A 16823-nucleotide genomic window follows, 5' to 3' on the forward strand; every position below is an offset into this window, starting at 1 on the left:
GAATCTGTTCCTTTGCCTCATCCAGCTTATGGTGGCCACCAGCATTCTTTGACTAGTTGCCACATCACTCCAGTCTCTGCATCCATAGTCACATTGCCTCCTCTTTCTGTAGTTTAATCTCCCTCTGCCCTCTTTTAGTGACCCTTGTGGTTATATTTAGGGCCCACCCAGGTGATCCAGAATAATTTTCCCATCTCAAGATCCTAAACTTAATCACTTTTGCAAAGTCTTTTTTTGCCATATATGGTAACATGCACTGTTCCAGGGATGAGGACCTGGATATCATTGGTGGGTATTATTCATTCCACAGCAGTGAGTATGGATACTCACTTTTCATCTACTTCCAGCTACAGTTTTCTTCTCCCCTGCCCACACATACCATCTTCCTCTCCCCTCACTCAAACTTTTTTTCCTTAAATTTCTTAAGCTGACTAGGTGTCATATCTGCATACCAGCTCCTAGCTTGTTTATGTTATATGTGAAAATTAGCATGTAGCTTCAGGCAGATGGAAGCTCAGTTAATTAGTAATATACTATCTTTAAGGGAATTAAAATCATACTCAGGTGATAGAGTCCTTCACAGGAAATAGTAGTTTGTCCCATATTTTACTTTCAGCTCTGCCATTAACCATTTGATTTTGAAAAAGTTTCTTAGTTTCCCCAAACCTTACTTATTTTCATAAGTAAAATGTTTCTTACAGCTTTAACTTACTTTAAATTATTTTCTTTTTATCAAATTAATATTAAAACTTCAGTGCTTAGTGGCTATTTAAAATTATAATTATCTTATAAATTTAAATTACTTTTATCTCACTATTTTCTAGAGTTATTTAACCACTTTTTTTCCTCCAGCCATTTTATATCATTTTGCTAGGCATCTGTTTTGAAGTATACTGTGTGCTTTTGATTAACAGGAGGATCCACTTTTTGTGGCATTGCGTCACTGTGTCTCATGGGTAAACTAGAAGAAGTTTTTTCAGAAAAAGAATTGAACAGGATAAAGAGGTGGTGTATAATGAGGCAACAAAATGGTTATCATGGAAGACCGAATAAACCCGTAGACACCTGTTATTCTTTTTGGGTGGGAGCAACTCTAAAGGTAAGAAAAATAATAAAAATGAGAAACCTATACATTTTGTTAATATCAGCTTTGTGTAATGGGTTTGGTCTTGTTGCTGTCCATTAAATATTGTTAGGTTTAAGCTACTTTTTCCTGATGCTCTGGCAAAGCTAATGTCTATATAATTTTTTGATAGAATTCAGTTATCTGTTGTACTACTTGAAAATGTACATTTCTATAAAATTCAAGTGGCCCAGAACGTAGTTAAGAAAGTAGGTGTAAAGTCATAAAAAACCTGTTACTGAAACTGATCAGTAAGTAGTCCATCTGGAGCAAGGATCTATCTGAACATACCAGTAAAGATTTTATGGGAAGATATTAATCTTAAAAGAAAAATCACAGCTCATTTTTTAAATCATTTAAGGTTTTCTATTTTTTATTGATTTATTTGTGTGAACCTTCTGAAATGTATTGCTTGATATGTTCACACATCTTCCCCCATCACTACTACATCTTCATTTACCTAATTCCATAAGGTTATTAGCCACTGAATACCTGTATGCTTTCTTTTTCTTAAATTTGCATTTCATCTTTAGAAAATATCACCTAACTCTGATATTCTAGAATCTATTCTGGATTCTAACAAAAGTCTATGTTCATCTTCTATATAATTTCCTAACTTTTTTCTCTTAGACAAAATTCATACACATGGTTGAAATAAATTCAGAAAATAGAATGATTTTAAAATGAAGGCAATTTAAAATTGCACCATTTATAAATTTTTTTAGTTGTGGAAAATGTCAGCATATTGAAAAGTAGGAATGGTATATACTAAACCCCTCTATATCCCTCAGTCAGTCTCAGCAGTTCCATCCCTAAGCCAGCCTTCCTTCATCCATACTCCTGCTCACTACTCTCCCCCTCCTTAGATTATTTGAAGGCAAATCCCTGATACCACTTTTATATTATCTGGAAATTTTTCAATATACTTGCTAAAGAAAAGTACCATTTTTGAAAAACAGAACTGCAGTATTATCACATCTAAAAAATTAGTCATAATTCCTTATTATCATTAAATAGCCAGTCATTGATGATGTATATTTCCTGTTGCATCACATGAAGGAGCACATAATCTCTGGTTGTCTCTCCTTTTAACAAAGAGCTCCAGAGTTGTCAGACCTGATTTGTCAATTATGAAGTTCCCCATTAGCTTCTACTTTATTATTTTTTTATGGTGGTAAAATATTTGCAAAGTAATACTTGTAATACCAGTTTAACTGCTTCTAAGTGCACAATTCATTGGCAGTAATTACATTCACAATGTCTTGTAACCATTACCTCTATCTACACCCAGAAAATTTACATCATCCTCAATATAAACTCTGTACCCATTAAACCGTAACTCTCTCCATTCTTTCCTCTATCCAGCCCCTGGTAACCTCTGTCCTACTTTTTATCTCTATGAATTTGCCTATCCTAAGTGTGTCATATAAATGGAATTAGATCATTTGTGTCCGGCTTATTTCACTTAGCATAAATGTTTTCAAAGTCCATCCATGTTGTATCATATAAAAATTTCATTTTTTTTTTTATGGCTGAGTAATATCTGTTGTTTATCCATTTATCTGTTGATAGATGTTTGGGTCATTTCCACCTTTTGGCTATGTGAATAGGTGGCTATATAATCAAAAATATTGTAATAACTATATATGACATTAAATGGGTAATAAACTTATGAGTGATCATTTTGTAAGGTATATGAATGTTTAATCACTGTGTTGTACATCTGAAACTAATATATGTCAACTGTAATCGAAAAATAAATTTAAACAAAAAAAAGGTAGCTATGAACATTTAGGTACAAATTTATATTCAAGTCTCTGCTTTCATTTCTTCTGGATATTTACCTAGAAATAGAATTTCTGTATCATATGGTAGATTTATGTTTAATTTTTTGAGGACCCCCCTCAAACTTTTCCACAGCAGCTGCACCATTTTACATTCTCACTAGCAATGTATGAGGATTCCAGTTTCTCTACAACTTCACAAACACTTGCACATCTTTTAATCGGGCTGTTTGTTTTCTTATTGTTGGGTTTTACAGGTTTCTTTAAGTGTTCTGAATATTGATCCCTTATCAAGTTACATGATTTGCAGACATTTACTCCCATTTCTTGGTAGTCTTTTTACTCTGTTGATGAAGTCCTTTGATGCACAAAAGTTTTTTAATTTGATGAAGTCTAATTTATCTATTATTTCTTTTGTTGCCTATGCTGTTGATTGTTATATCCATGAAATCATTGCCAAATCCAATGTTATGCAGATTTATCCCAATGCTTTCTTCTAATAGTTTTATAGGTGTAGCTCTTGAGTTTAAGTCTTAGATCTATTTCAGTAATTTTTGTATGTGGTATAAAGGGTCCAGCTTCATTATTTCACATGTGGATGTTCAGCTATCTCTGTATCGTTTGTTGAGAAGTTGACTTTTGGGTCCTTCTGATAGACCTTGATAGTCTTTGACAACTTTAAAGGCAGCCACTTTTAAATGTTTTTTAAAAACTAATTCTTGTTGATAACTTTAAATAATAAATAATATGCTGATATCTTGACTCATCATCTCTAGGGATTATCTTTGATTCTCAACTATGAAAAATTAGCCTCCTCTTTTTCAGCAAGTTGTTACTAGTTGTGTGTGGTGGGGGGAGGGGGTGCTGTTTATAAGTTTGGTTTTTAGTTTTGAAACTTTTCTCCTCTTCCACCTTATAATTTGGTCAGTTTAACTTTTATAATGTCAAATTCAGTAACATTCATATTTTATGTAGTAATAAAATATTTTATGCTTAGCCTATAGATTGCTTCTAAAATTTAAAAATCAATAATCACTTATTATGATTATGTAAATACTGTTTTTTGCTGAACCAAATATAGTGTTAAGATAATTTCTTTTTTATGTGATGACCTATGTGCTACTTGATGGAAAATGTTTCCAACATCAGGGTTCTAAGAGTCTTTCCATATATTCTTTTTTTTCCTTCTTTTTAAATTATATTTTGTTAATAATATATATTACATTATATTGTTTATGCTGTTATAGTTGTCCAAATTTTTTCCCCTCTGCCATGCTCCACCCAGCTCCCTTCACTCCCTCAGGCAGTCCCCACACCTTTGTTCACATCCATGGGTCATGCGTGTATGTTCTTTGGCTACTATATTCCCTTTGCTGTACTTTACATCCCCATGGCCATTCTCTAACTACCAACTTGTATTTCTAAATCCCTTTACCTTTTTTGCCCATCCACCTGACCCCCATCCCATCTGGCAACCATAAAAACTCGTTCTATATCTATGGTACTGTTTCTGTTATGCCTATTTGCTTATTTTGTTCTTAAGATTCAGTTGTTAGATATACAGGGTCTGGTACAAATAACACCCCTTTTTTAATACAAAATCATAACCATGTAATTCTGTAACATAACAATATCTCACTCAAGCACACCATATGGCATTTTAGATGAAATGTTCAAATTAAAACTATACATTGTTACACCCCATTATTATCCTACCAACCACTCAAGCAGTCTTTACTTCTGCCAGACCCTATATATTTATTGCCATTTTATTGTTCATATTTTTGATCTTCTTCCTCTTCTTAAAGAATGCTCTTTAACATTTCATATAATACTGCTTTGGTGGTGATGATCTCCTATAGCTTTTTCTTGTCTGGGAAGCTCTTTATCTGTCCTTCAATTCTAAATGGTAGTTTTGCTAGGTAAAGTAGCCTTCGTTGTAGGTCCTTTCTTTTTATCACATTGGATATTTCTTGCCGATCCCGTCTAGCCTGCAAAATTTCTTTTGAGAAATCAGCTTACAGTTTTATGGGAATTCTCCTGTAGGTAACTGATTTTCTCATGGTGTTCTTAAGATTATCTCTTTGTCTTTAACCTTTGCCCTTTTAATTATGATGTGTCTTGGTGTGAGCTTCTTTGGGTTCAGCTTGTTTGGAACTCCACACTTCATGGTCATGTATGTCTACTTCCCTCACCAAATTAGGGAAATTTTCTGTCATCATTTTTTCAAATAGGTTTCCATTACTTGCTTTCTGTCTTCTCCTTCCAGCCACCCCCATGATGTAAATGTTGTGATGCTTGCAGTTGTCCCAGAGGCTCCTTATACTATCTTCATTTTTTTGGATTCTTTTTTCTTTTTGGTGTTCTGATTGGTGGTTTTTTTGCCTCCCTATATTCCAAATAGCTGATTTGATTCTTGGCTTCATTCACTCTACTGTTGATTCCCTGTAAATTGTTTTTTTATTTCAAGTAGAGTATCCTTCATTTCTGACTGGATTTTTTTTTTTTTACGCTGTTGAGGTCCTCACTAAGTTCCTTGATCATCCTTAACACCAGTGTTTTGAGCTCTGCATCTGAAGATTGCTTATCTCCATTTCGTATAGTTCTTCTTCTGGAGTTTTGATCTGTTCTTTCATATGGGCCATGTTCTCTGTCTCCACATTTTGTCAGCCTCCCCGTGTTTGTTTCTGTGTATTAGGTAGAGCTGCCATGACTTGGTGTCTTCATAGTGTGATATAATGTAATAGGTGTCCTGTAGGGTCCAGTGGCACAGACTGTCCTGTCACCCAAGCTGAGTACTCAAGGTGTGCCCTCCATGTGGGCTGAGTATACCCTCCTCTTGTAGTTGAGCTTTGGTTGCTTTTGGTCGGTCAGTGGGAGGGATTTACGCAGGCTAGTCACCTGCAAGGACTGGCTGTGAACACTGACCACCAAACTGCCCTCTGTGGAGGATCAGCTCTGTGAGGGCAGGATGGTGGTGCTCTGACATGGTCTGTAGCTGTCCACTGGGTGCACAGGCTCTGAGGTTTCCTGGATGGTACAGGCCAAGGTTAGCCCCCACCGGTGTTTTGTGCTGGGCAACCCTGCCTGAACTATGAAGCAATCTGAGATGGTTGCTACTTGGGCTGGGCTTGGGTATTCCCAGGCAAAGCCAAGCTGTGAATCTAAGCTGGCTACTGCTAGTGCCAGGCCTGGGGCCACTTAGCGAGAGGTACAGGACTTGCAGCAGCCAAGTGCTTCTTGGCATGAGCCAAGACAAGCCATTCATATGGAAAAACCACTGGAAACTGCTTGGGTAGGCTGAAAAGTTGGCTGTGACAGAGCCCCAGGGAATCACCAGGGTGGGGCAAACAGTGATAGCCATGTTGATAGAGTCTCAGATATGGCATCCGCCTACTAGCTCTGTGAAGGGAGGGCTCAGAAAAAGAACAATGGCTTCTGCCAGCACTTCTTTCTGGGAGAAAGTTGCCCCGTAGCTCTCACCCTGAAACACACAGTTCAGTTCCTCCCCGAATGTCTTTGATGCCTTTCAGTCTGTTGCCCCTACACTGGAGCTCAGAGGGAGTGAGTCCAAGTAAGTCTGTGTGGGACCCTTTAAGAGGAACTGCCTGGGATTCCAGTGGTTTCTGTCTCTCACAGCCTCAATCCCTGCTGGTTTTTACAGCCAGAAGTTATGGAGACTTATCCTCTTGACTCTGGCACCCAGTGTGGGTCTGGGACCCCCTCACTCCTGAGATACCCCTTCTGATTTTTATCTGCCACACATGGGTTTGGAACCAGCCTGTTCCACGTCTTTGCCCTTCCTATTTGCCCCTCCAACTGGTCTCGATGTGGTGGTTTCCTTTTTAATTCTGTATTTGCAGGAATTTCATGCAGCTCAATTTCTGATGGTACTGAAAAATGGTTGTTCTATTGTTTAGTTTTAATTTTGTTGTGGTTGTGCAGGAGGTGAGCTGTGTTCACCTCCTTGAACAGAAGTCCCTCTGTATATTCTATTAATTAAATCAAAATGAATATTGTTTCGTATTTGTACCATAACTTTTTAATTTTCTTTTTGAAAAATAATGCTTTTTCATCTTCTGTGCCCCTCTGAGTCATTAACACACATTCAGCTGCTTTGTGTCTTACAGAAATTTCTTGAACTCTCTTGCCTACTGCTCACCATCCCCTTCTCTTGACATTTCATTTAACTTTCATTTTTTCTATTTAATGGGATTTGCGAGAGAACAAATAATATGTGTCCTAAATCTTTAAGCTACACAATTTTTATGCTGAAATTATATTTGTATCACCTTTTATTTTTCCTAATTAAAGAACTAAATTGTTTTATTACTCTCAAACATAACTGTTTCTGGCATCTGGTTAATACTTTTTGTTGCTCTTTTTTGAAATATTTTTAGTTTTAGTTGCTAACAGGTTATAACTTAATAGCTCAGAAGCTTATCATACCAGTTAAAGTATGGATAGATAAAATTGTACTTTTTTAAATGACTGAGGAAGTTGAACTGATTGACAAAGTTGTGTCTTGAACATGGCTAAATATGATGCAAAGAGATTAAGTGGGCATGGCTCAGAAGAAGGAAACAGTGAGTGGGTCAAGAAATCAGGAGAGTAGATTTGACAAGGCAATAAAAAAAGATAATGTGGTTGACTACTTTAAGTGCTTGGGTCCCCACAGGCTTGCTCTGAGAGCCTTAGCTAGAAAAAAGCATGTTTAAATGACGTGTATCAGAAAATTGAGCACATTGTTGATTTGTACATCATGTCATTTCAGCTTCTGAAAATTTTCCAATACACTAACTTTGAGAAAAATAGAAATTACATCTTATCAACTCAAGATCGCCTGGTGGGGGGATTTGCCAAGTGGCCAGACAGTCATCCAGGTAATTTATTTTTGTATGAATCCCTGACAGTTTTCCTTTTGTTTATTTCTTGACTAAACCTTCAAGCCTCTTTGTCAGAAATGGCATATGATAGAAAATTTAGCTATAGTTGTAAACTCATGTTAAATAATACTTTTTTAAAAAGGTACATTGTTTTTAGGGTAGATTTAGGGTATTGGCAGTATAAAGGAAAGGTTTGATGATCTAGATGTATTGGTATAGTTTACACTTTTCCAAATACTTTATTTAGCATTGTTTTACTTCATTTGAGACACTAAGGCAAATAGTCTCAATAAGCACTGTCCAAATTAGAGAATCACAAAATCTTTAGGATTATTGCCATCACTTGAGCTACATAGAAAAACTTGCTTTCAATCCAAAAAGGAACTTGTTTTTGCTTTTTTCAGAAATTATTAAATCAAAAAATCTCAAATCCTGAATAAGTTATTTTTCATCGTCCAGAATTTTATTCTCTGGTTTTTGGCAGATGGGAGTTATTTTTTTAGATGCTTTGCTATCTGAATTCTCACCATTCACTATGTAAAACTCAGGAACCCACTTGATTCAGACAATATAGTATTCCATGCTTTCCAAACCAAGGAATGATAAAGATGTAAAGAGCAAAGGATTTATGTATTTCATAAGTACTTTTAAATGGTTTCTTTAGAAATATTGAAAGATCTGTGTTAATAATGACTTTTCTTTAAAATATATGAATAATTCACATATTTTCCCAAATGTAGACAGACTCCTAGACAAATTCAAGGCAGACCTTGTAACAGGCTGCTTACTCTTATATAAAACTGCCTGCTCAGTAACTACATAGATACCTTCCACAGCCCCTCCAGACCTTGCCTACCAACAGAATTTGTTATCTCCATGTTCCACCTGACCCCAAAACGTTAGTAGCATTGGATCCAAGTTCAGGCCTAGGATTCTGCAGAAGTCTTATCATTAGTCTTCCTGCCTCTAGTCTAGTCCCCCTCATATTGATACTTTGTATGTGTGTTATGTATATGTGCTTAAATGAGAGGAGAGGGACCAAAGCTTTTTTCAGACTCTCAAAGGGATCTTTGATGCAAAAGAAGGTTAAGAACCTCTAATGTAAACTCTTAATTATTAGATCTATTTTAAAAGTCAAAGACTTTCTCAGCATTCATAGTCAGTTCTTTGCCATGGCACACAAGGCCCTCCTGGCATTTGGCTCCTCTCCTACCTCTGGTATCATCTTCAGGCTACTGGTCCCTCCCCCTTATGTTTTTACCTCCAGCAAAATGAATCTATTTATAGTTTCCAAAAAATCAGTTGAAAATTTCTTAAAAATAATTCAGAACCCTGACATGTTTGATAAGCAAGTAGATAAATTATTAGCTATAAATATATGAAACTAGATTAAGGAATGATCATTTTTGCAGTATTGCAATAGAATCATGGCTTTTATTAATGGTTTAGAACCTTTTCAGCTCATCTCTTATCATAGAACTGCTCTGGTCAGATATGTTAGAAAAGTGACTCAAGAAAATAATTATTTTGGTTTTCATGCCATTGCTTTCAGTAAGTGCATGGCACTATTTTAACAAATAATGGGAATAGAGAAATGACAACCTCTTGGAAAGCATTTCTTATATAAACATACTTGAAATACATTTTGACTATTTGCAGTAGCTTTTTCAAAAGAAAATTCTTGAAGCTTTTTTCTTGCAAGATCAGTTTCTAACTTTAACATTTGTATAAATACTTAGATGAAATACTTTTTACAGGTATTTTACAATGTCTTCAGAACCTGTACACTAAAGAGCATAGAAAATCTTTGTGTGATAAGTTGAACTCAGGTCGATAATCCTGTTTCTAGAGCCTTTATTTATAAAAATAATTTTAATGAGTCTTTAAATTAGCTAATTCTTGGTCCTAATAAGTCCAGTAGCATATTTGACACAGAGATTTTATATACATTTATAGAGGAAACAATGTTTTTTATGAAAAAAAACCATATTCAACATCTAAAGTGCATGAATACATTATCACTTTACTAATGAGGAGTTGTTTTGGGGTGTTTTTTTTAATATTTGAGGTTTGAAACAGTTAACTGCTGGTTCATTGGATTTTACAAAAATCCTTTTGAGGAAAAAAATGTTAATTTTTACATTAACTGAAAAGTGTAAGACCCTATTTTAAGTTATTCTAGATGTATTTTCTCTTTCTATTGCATTTTTTTCTAGAAAAGTTTCCTCATTTCTAGATAGTAAAACAATGTTGCTTTGTATCTTTTATAATTTGAGAACAGCTGCAAGGAACATGTAATAGTTCAGGGAAATTCAGATTTTTTTTGTGTCTGTGCTTTGAAAATTAAAGGAAAATGAACCAGAAGAAACCTCAGCATTCTCTGAAAAGACAAAGAAGGGCCTCCATTAGTGAAATAACTTTTTCACAAATAACATATAAGCACAACTATTTGCTTTTCCTGTTTTGAAAAGTAAATGATACTTGTGTGAGTAAAACTTTCTCTTTAATTCTTTTGAAAAGCTTGACTTAGATGTTTTGAACTTTAAGATGTTTTGAACTTTAAGATGTTTTGAACTTTAATAGCTCCTTAGGTCATAAATGATGGCCAGATCAAAAATAGAAAAAGAATTTTACTGCTACAAAATCTGTGTTTCGTAGTGTTCCCATAACTGCAGAAGTCCATGTAAGGCTCTCGGGCAGGCAACAGCCATGTGATTTAAGTGGCCACTTGAATAGAAGAGGGTTGCTGATCCCTGAAGAACACTAGTAAGGACAGTATAGAAGAACTGTCACTCTATAAGCATTCACATTATTATAGCCAAGTAGAATGTAAGCTTGTTTTTATTGTCAGGTCAGATATGTTTAGAATGACTGACATTACCCTAAAGTGGAAAATTAAATATGGAACAGCATTCCAGAATGAGTTATTTTTGTGTAAGTGCTTTTCATTTAAAACAGTATTAGAATAGTATATGGCTTAGGAACTTTCAGAAGTAAGGGGAAGGGTATTGCTACTTAGATTCAGAGGTTTGTTTATTTTCATTTTTAAGAAAAAATTTTCCTTTTTATGATAATAGAGCTAAAGCTCCTTGTTTTCATATTCTATAGTAAGCAAAGGCAAAAACCCACTAAAGTGAGTAGTCTTTATTTTAGTGCTACTCTTCCTTTTTGTCCTTTAATCACAAAGGATGTTGGGATATCTGTTCTTCAGCAAGAACTGTTTTCCTTTGTTAATATTATTGTCTTGAATCAAATATCATCAGATTTTGATTACCTGGTTATTTAAAAATTAGTGTTTGAGACTTTGTGAAAGCAAACATTCCAAAAAACCTATATTTAGAATTTTTCTAAATTTGTAATGTAGTGGTGGGCTGATATATATGTAACTAAAGTATTTTGTAGCATGTACAAATCAGAATGCCTATTGTATTGTTTTTTTTTAAATGCTTCATTTTTAGATGCTTTACATGCATACTTTGGGATTTGTGGCCTGTCATTGATGGAGGAACATGGAATTTGTAAAGTCCATCCTGCCCTGAATGTAAGCACGCGGACTTCTGAACGCCTTCGTGATCTCCATCAGAGCTGGCGAGCCAAGGACTCGAAACAGTGTTCGGAGAACATACACATCTCCACATGACTGACCTTAGATTGGGGTGGGGCGGGATTTGTAGCATAACTGTAGCTCAAGGTTAAAAGCCATGTATAACCAAGTGTGCTCTTTTTTTAAGAGGTAGAGTCTTACAATGAAATCTTGTGCTGGTGTCACTTTGGGTATGGTCTTGAGCTAGTGTTTGTAGTGGGTTTCAAGAAAATCTTTGAAATTTGAACTGAAGTGGACTCTCTTGTGGTTCTTAAATGTTTATACTGTATTTCTAAGTTCTTTTGAGGAAAATTAACTGTATATATGTAGGTTATCTTTTTTAAAACTCTTCCTTAAAAATTGTATTATATTATAAATTGGACACAAATCTTCAAAACAAGTTTACAGTTCACATAGCAGTGATAATCTTTAGGCGAATACTTGGTGATCATTTTAAAAGTTTGAGTGCTGGTGGTAGAAAATTGCTTTAATGAATTAAGTATCTGTGATTATTCTTTGAAAACAAATCCTGTAATTTTTAAAAAGAATGACTTATTTTGTCTTATTCTTAAATGCGTGCCAATTAAACTTACATGGCCTACATAAATGAATTTAACTTCATAGCAAGAATGAACAGGCTTAACTAATACAATTATTTTCTAAAGGGAGATTATTTTAAGAAGAGTATTATGTAACTGAGGGGAAAAGTAATTTAACTGTACATGATAGTGAATGGGAAAGTTTCGTGTTGTGCAGGTCATTTATTTAGATGTTGCTGGGCTGAATAACAGTTATATTTGATTTTAATGTCAAATTATTAGTTGCTTTTTTTCTTTATGGGAAGAAAACAGTATTATCTGGAAAGGAAAGATGTTTAGTGGTCTTGTTTATTTTTTGACATATGTGATGTTATAAATTATACTTTTATAACTGAGTTATGTTTAGCCACTTAGATTACTTTAAGTTTGTTGCCCCATGTTTTAGCTGCTCTGATTTAAAACTGATGATTTTCTAATTTTTTCAAATTAAAAAGTAAAAATTTAACTGAAAAGCAGGACCACTTAAGTAAATGTAACGGTTTAGCTCCATACATGGTCATTTATATTTTTATATTCTCAGGTAAGTGGGAGGCATTAAAGACTGGGGTTTTACTTATGTTTTGTTTTCTTCATTCTGTGAACTTGCTCATTGTAAATGAGGTAGTATAAACATTCATCTTGTAAGTAATCAATTTATCAGCAAATCACATCAATCACTGTTGCTTGATGACGTTCAAAGATATGAAACCAGTACCAAAATGGAGAAGGAAAATGCTTCTCTAAAGGAGCTGGATTTTAAGTTAAGGCTTTGGTGATAATAAATGTTGAATTATTTGTTCTCCAAGTATTAGTATAAAAACTAAATTACTAATACAGCTGTTTAGGCATAGTAATATTTAACATTTTTTTTTCATTTCTTTCCTAAATTGGAGGAAAAAATCTTAAATAATGGTCCTTCCCAAAGGGATAGCTACTTTATACTTGGAGGAAATGATTAGTTTTAAACTTCAGTTTGCCAGCCATTTTTTAAAATTAGAAGTAAACTCAAAGTAGTGGAAAATATTAAAAAATACGATTGCTGATCAAAATTTAAAAAATACAATCAATTTTCTGATGATGGGGAAAACAATAAGTTTAACAACAGGTGTCAGCCTTCCATGAATTGCTTCTGCTTAAATTCAGGCAAGTTAAGACATCCACATCTCAAACTACGTCATCTTTTAGCCAGCAGGAGTTAAAACACCGTGTACGTGATGGCTTTAGGACTACATGCAAAACTCAGAGGGTTTTTCCTGAATCGACGTTATTGTTTGGAATGTTAGAAAGTTAGTAGCAGTAACTGTTCATAAATGAAAGAGAAGTCTATGGTAAAAGTATTTCGTAAAACTATTAAATATTTTCTTAATCCTTGTATAATTTAATAGCATAAGATTGTAAATTAAAATATGGTTCTAATTGATAATATTTGTGAGAGGTATTATAAAACTTTATGAACCGGCGATCGCCACATTCCATAGCAGCATATTGACCAAAAAAATACCAGGCTAGTGTGAATTGTAGAGAAACTATTTCTAACTTTTTCTAAACAGTTATTTGCAAGAAAATTACTTATTAGTAAAGTAAATTATAAGTAATATTTTACATATATACTTTGTTTTTTAGCAGTGGTGATATGAGAAGGGAAATATGAAGTCCAAAATCTCAACTCTGTTCCCTTTGCTGTACTCCTACCCTTAATATGGTATTTTTTAGAAGATAGTAGGAGCTTTGCTTTGAGCATGTTCATAAAAACAAGGTTGATAAACACAATTCAATCTATTTATCATCTGCAGTGTTTCTAGATTTGACCTGTAATGTGCATATATTTTTATTAGATGTTTAAGTAGTTATTTATAAATATTTAAATTCAAACAGAAGTTTTGCTGACAGTAGTACATAGTTTGAAAACTGTTGGACCTGATAATATTTAAGACTCAGTAAATGGTTCCTCTGGAATCAGACAATGGATCTAAATCCCAGATCTGCCAGTTCATCAATGAACTCTTGAACCCTAACTCCCCACTGATAAAACAAGGAGGGGAATCTAACTCTCATGGTTGAGGATTAAGGAGATGATACATATAAAGCACTTAGCATGGTAGCTGAATAACCATAAATACCTAATTATAATTCCTGTCATAACCACCATAAAATTATTATTATTATTATTATTAAAACCTCTTTTCTGCAATAGACATCTCCTAGAGTTTAAACTTGGGGGGAAATGATGGTGGCGATAGAGTTTTTGAGTCTCCTCTTAAAAATACAGAGTAACTAGGATAGCCACAGACCCTATTCTACAGAACTAAATGGTAGAGTGTCCCCATGAACAGGAATATCCAAATGAGGACAAATTACTGACTGACATAGTTTCAGCATCTGTATGGAGGGAGGAGGGAGGCAGGCAGCTGGCCTCTGACAGCCTTGAGAACAGGAGAACTAGAACGCTGCCGACCGCTGCTCACTATAAAGTGCAGTGGGCCAGTCTGAGAACAGAAGCTGAGAGTGGGAGGGGTTCTACAGGTTCCCATTTTCAGGTGAGTGTTACAGCAATATAATAAGGTGTGAGGATCGTGCTAGAGCAATCTGTACCTCTTGAGAGTAATGAGACAAAGCCTAGCACTGAGGAGAAACTTCTAGAATTAGGACAGGTACAATAGGACAGAGACTAGAAAGTCCAGATAAAAATTGGGAAGGAGAGCCAATAAGCAGAGGCATTATTTATAGACATGTATAATCTTTTAAATTACTTGGTAAAAATGAACAGGGAGTGTTAGGACTGCGGATCTAAGAAAAGCCACCAATCACCCTCCCTCCTAAAAGTAGAGGAAAACTCGAAGATGTGCACCGAGGGGGATTGCCTGGGCGGGGAGCGGGGCAGGGGTGCGCAATGGGGGAAAGGGCAGGACAACTGTAACTGAACAACAACAAACAAAAATTTTTTTAAAAATGGGCAACTGAAAAGGATTACAGTCAAATCCCATTCAGAGTTACAAGAACGAAGCAGATGAAATCCTCACAGGTGATGAAAGCACACCAGAAACACATGACCACAGGACTGATGGGGGCCAAATGTACATACTTCTAAAAAGCAGTTATGACAGAAAATCTATAATATTTAGAACTTCATCAATTAAAATGGAAGCAGCTCAAAGTTAAACTACCAAGTCTTAAAAACTGGAGGAAAAAGCAAACCAAAAGAAAGCAGAAGGAAGGAATTAGTAAAAAGTGGGGAAGGAGGGGAGAATGAGATACACAAACCACCAGCTAACCTACTCAAGAAAATGGGAGGAAACAAATTTAAATGACAGGAGAAATAACCATAAAACAGGAAAACTTTCAAAATTTTAAGACTACTTCCAGTAATTTTATATGATTAGGAAAATAACTTTTTTAGAAAGATACCAATTGCCAAAATTTACCCTAGCAGATAAAGAAATTCACAAACTAATTACCATATACCATAGAAGAAACAAATAGTTAAAGGATTCCTTACAAAGAAAAGCATCAGGCCCAGATGGTTTCAAGGAGTTTTATACCAAAGTTGTGTGATTAAATAATCTCAATATTTAAAGAATTCCAGAGGCTAGGAAAAGTATCTTGAACCTCCAAGTGCCAAAAAAAAAAAAGACTTCCAAACTCATTTTGTAAAGTGAATAATAGTGTCTCCAAAACCTGACAAAGTATACCAAAAAGAAAATTAAACTGTCACTTAGGAATATCACTGCAAAAATTTTAACAATATATTGGCAAACAATAGCACTTTCAAAAAGTAGTAAGTCATCACGAGGTTGGGCTTACAGAAATGCGAGGAAAATTAGACAATCTATTGATACTATGTTAAAAGAGTTAAGGGGGAAAATCATACCATTATCTCCATCTTTGCAGAAAAGGCATTTGACAGAATTGAGCACTCATTCATGTCAAATATACTCAAGTAGAGGTTGATAGTAATTCATTGACATTGGACTTCTGCCCAAAAGCCAGCAACTTAGTGTTGAAACAGAAGAGGCTTTCCAGCCAAGTCAGAACAAGACCCAGTATCTCCTCTACTTACTTCACATTGTGTTAGAGGGCTTAGTTAATGAAGTTGGATAAAAGAAAACAGAGACATAAATTGGGAAGGATGAGGTACAACTATTTGCAGATACGATTTTATATCTGGAAAAAAGGCATTTGTTGAAAAATGAGAACTTAGTAAAGTAGCAATTTATTAACATAGAAATATCAGCAGTCTTCTGCAGACACAAAAAGAGTGCATACTCTTTAATTGAAGTTCAAAATGGGAAAAACCTCTGGTGTCAGAAATCAGCACCCCCTTTTAGTCACCACCTCCTTTCCCAAAGTTATTATCATGACATAATCACCATCGATTAGTTTTGCCTGTTTTTAAACTTTATATAAATGGAGTCATAATGTATGTGTTATTTGTTCAACTGTCCTCTTGAGCTCCACAGGGACTGGAAGAGCACAAGGCAGCTTCTGTGGTGCTGCTGCTGTTCTGTTTTATGACCTAGGTGCTGGTTCCATGGGCACATTCACTTTATGAATATGAAGCTGTACACTTAATGATTTGTGCACTTTTCTGTATTTATAATTTTAGTTCAATAAAAATGTTTACTAAGAATAAAAGACTTTATATATATACACAAACCTAGTTAGAAAATATACTTGAGAATATCCCTTTTATGGCTTCAACAAAGAAACTTACGTGCAAACTTAAAATATGTCCAAAACTTCTGAGGAAAGCTTCAGAAATAAAACTCTTGAAAGGCTGAAAAGTCTTGAACAAATGAAAAGATACACCATATTCTTAGATGAGACTCAACATCAAAACATGCTTTTATTTCCCTTAGGTTAATGCATAAA

The 16823-nt window shown here is 34.8% G+C and overlaps 1 protein-coding gene across 2 annotated transcripts in view; it reads left to right on the forward strand.

Annotated features, from left to right (window-relative positions):
* The window catches only part of PGGT1B (protein geranylgeranyltransferase type I subunit beta), a 56438-nt gene extending 42891 nt beyond the window's left edge, over positions 1-13547 (forward strand). For both annotated transcript variants that reach the window (XM_054589948.1, XM_054589949.1), the window contains 3 exons: positions 915-1099; positions 7682-7790; positions 11252-13547. In XM_054589948.1, coding sequence (XP_054445923.1) covers positions 915-1099; positions 7682-7790; positions 11252-11433 — 476 coding nt within the window. In that variant the 3' untranslated portion in view covers positions 11434-13547. The remainder of the gene's footprint in view (positions 1-914; positions 1100-7681; positions 7791-11251) is intronic.
* The last annotated feature ends 3276 nt before the right edge of the window (positions 13548-16823 follow it).

The sequence above is a fragment of the Pteronotus mesoamericanus genome, unplaced genomic scaffold (assembly GCF_021234165.1).
Source record: "Pteronotus mesoamericanus isolate MK-2021 breed Mesoamerican mustached bat unplaced genomic scaffold, CSHL_Meso_final scaffold_167, whole genome shotgun sequence".
Classification (NCBI taxonomy): Eukaryota; Metazoa; Chordata; class Mammalia; order Chiroptera; family Mormoopidae; genus Pteronotus; species Pteronotus mesoamericanus.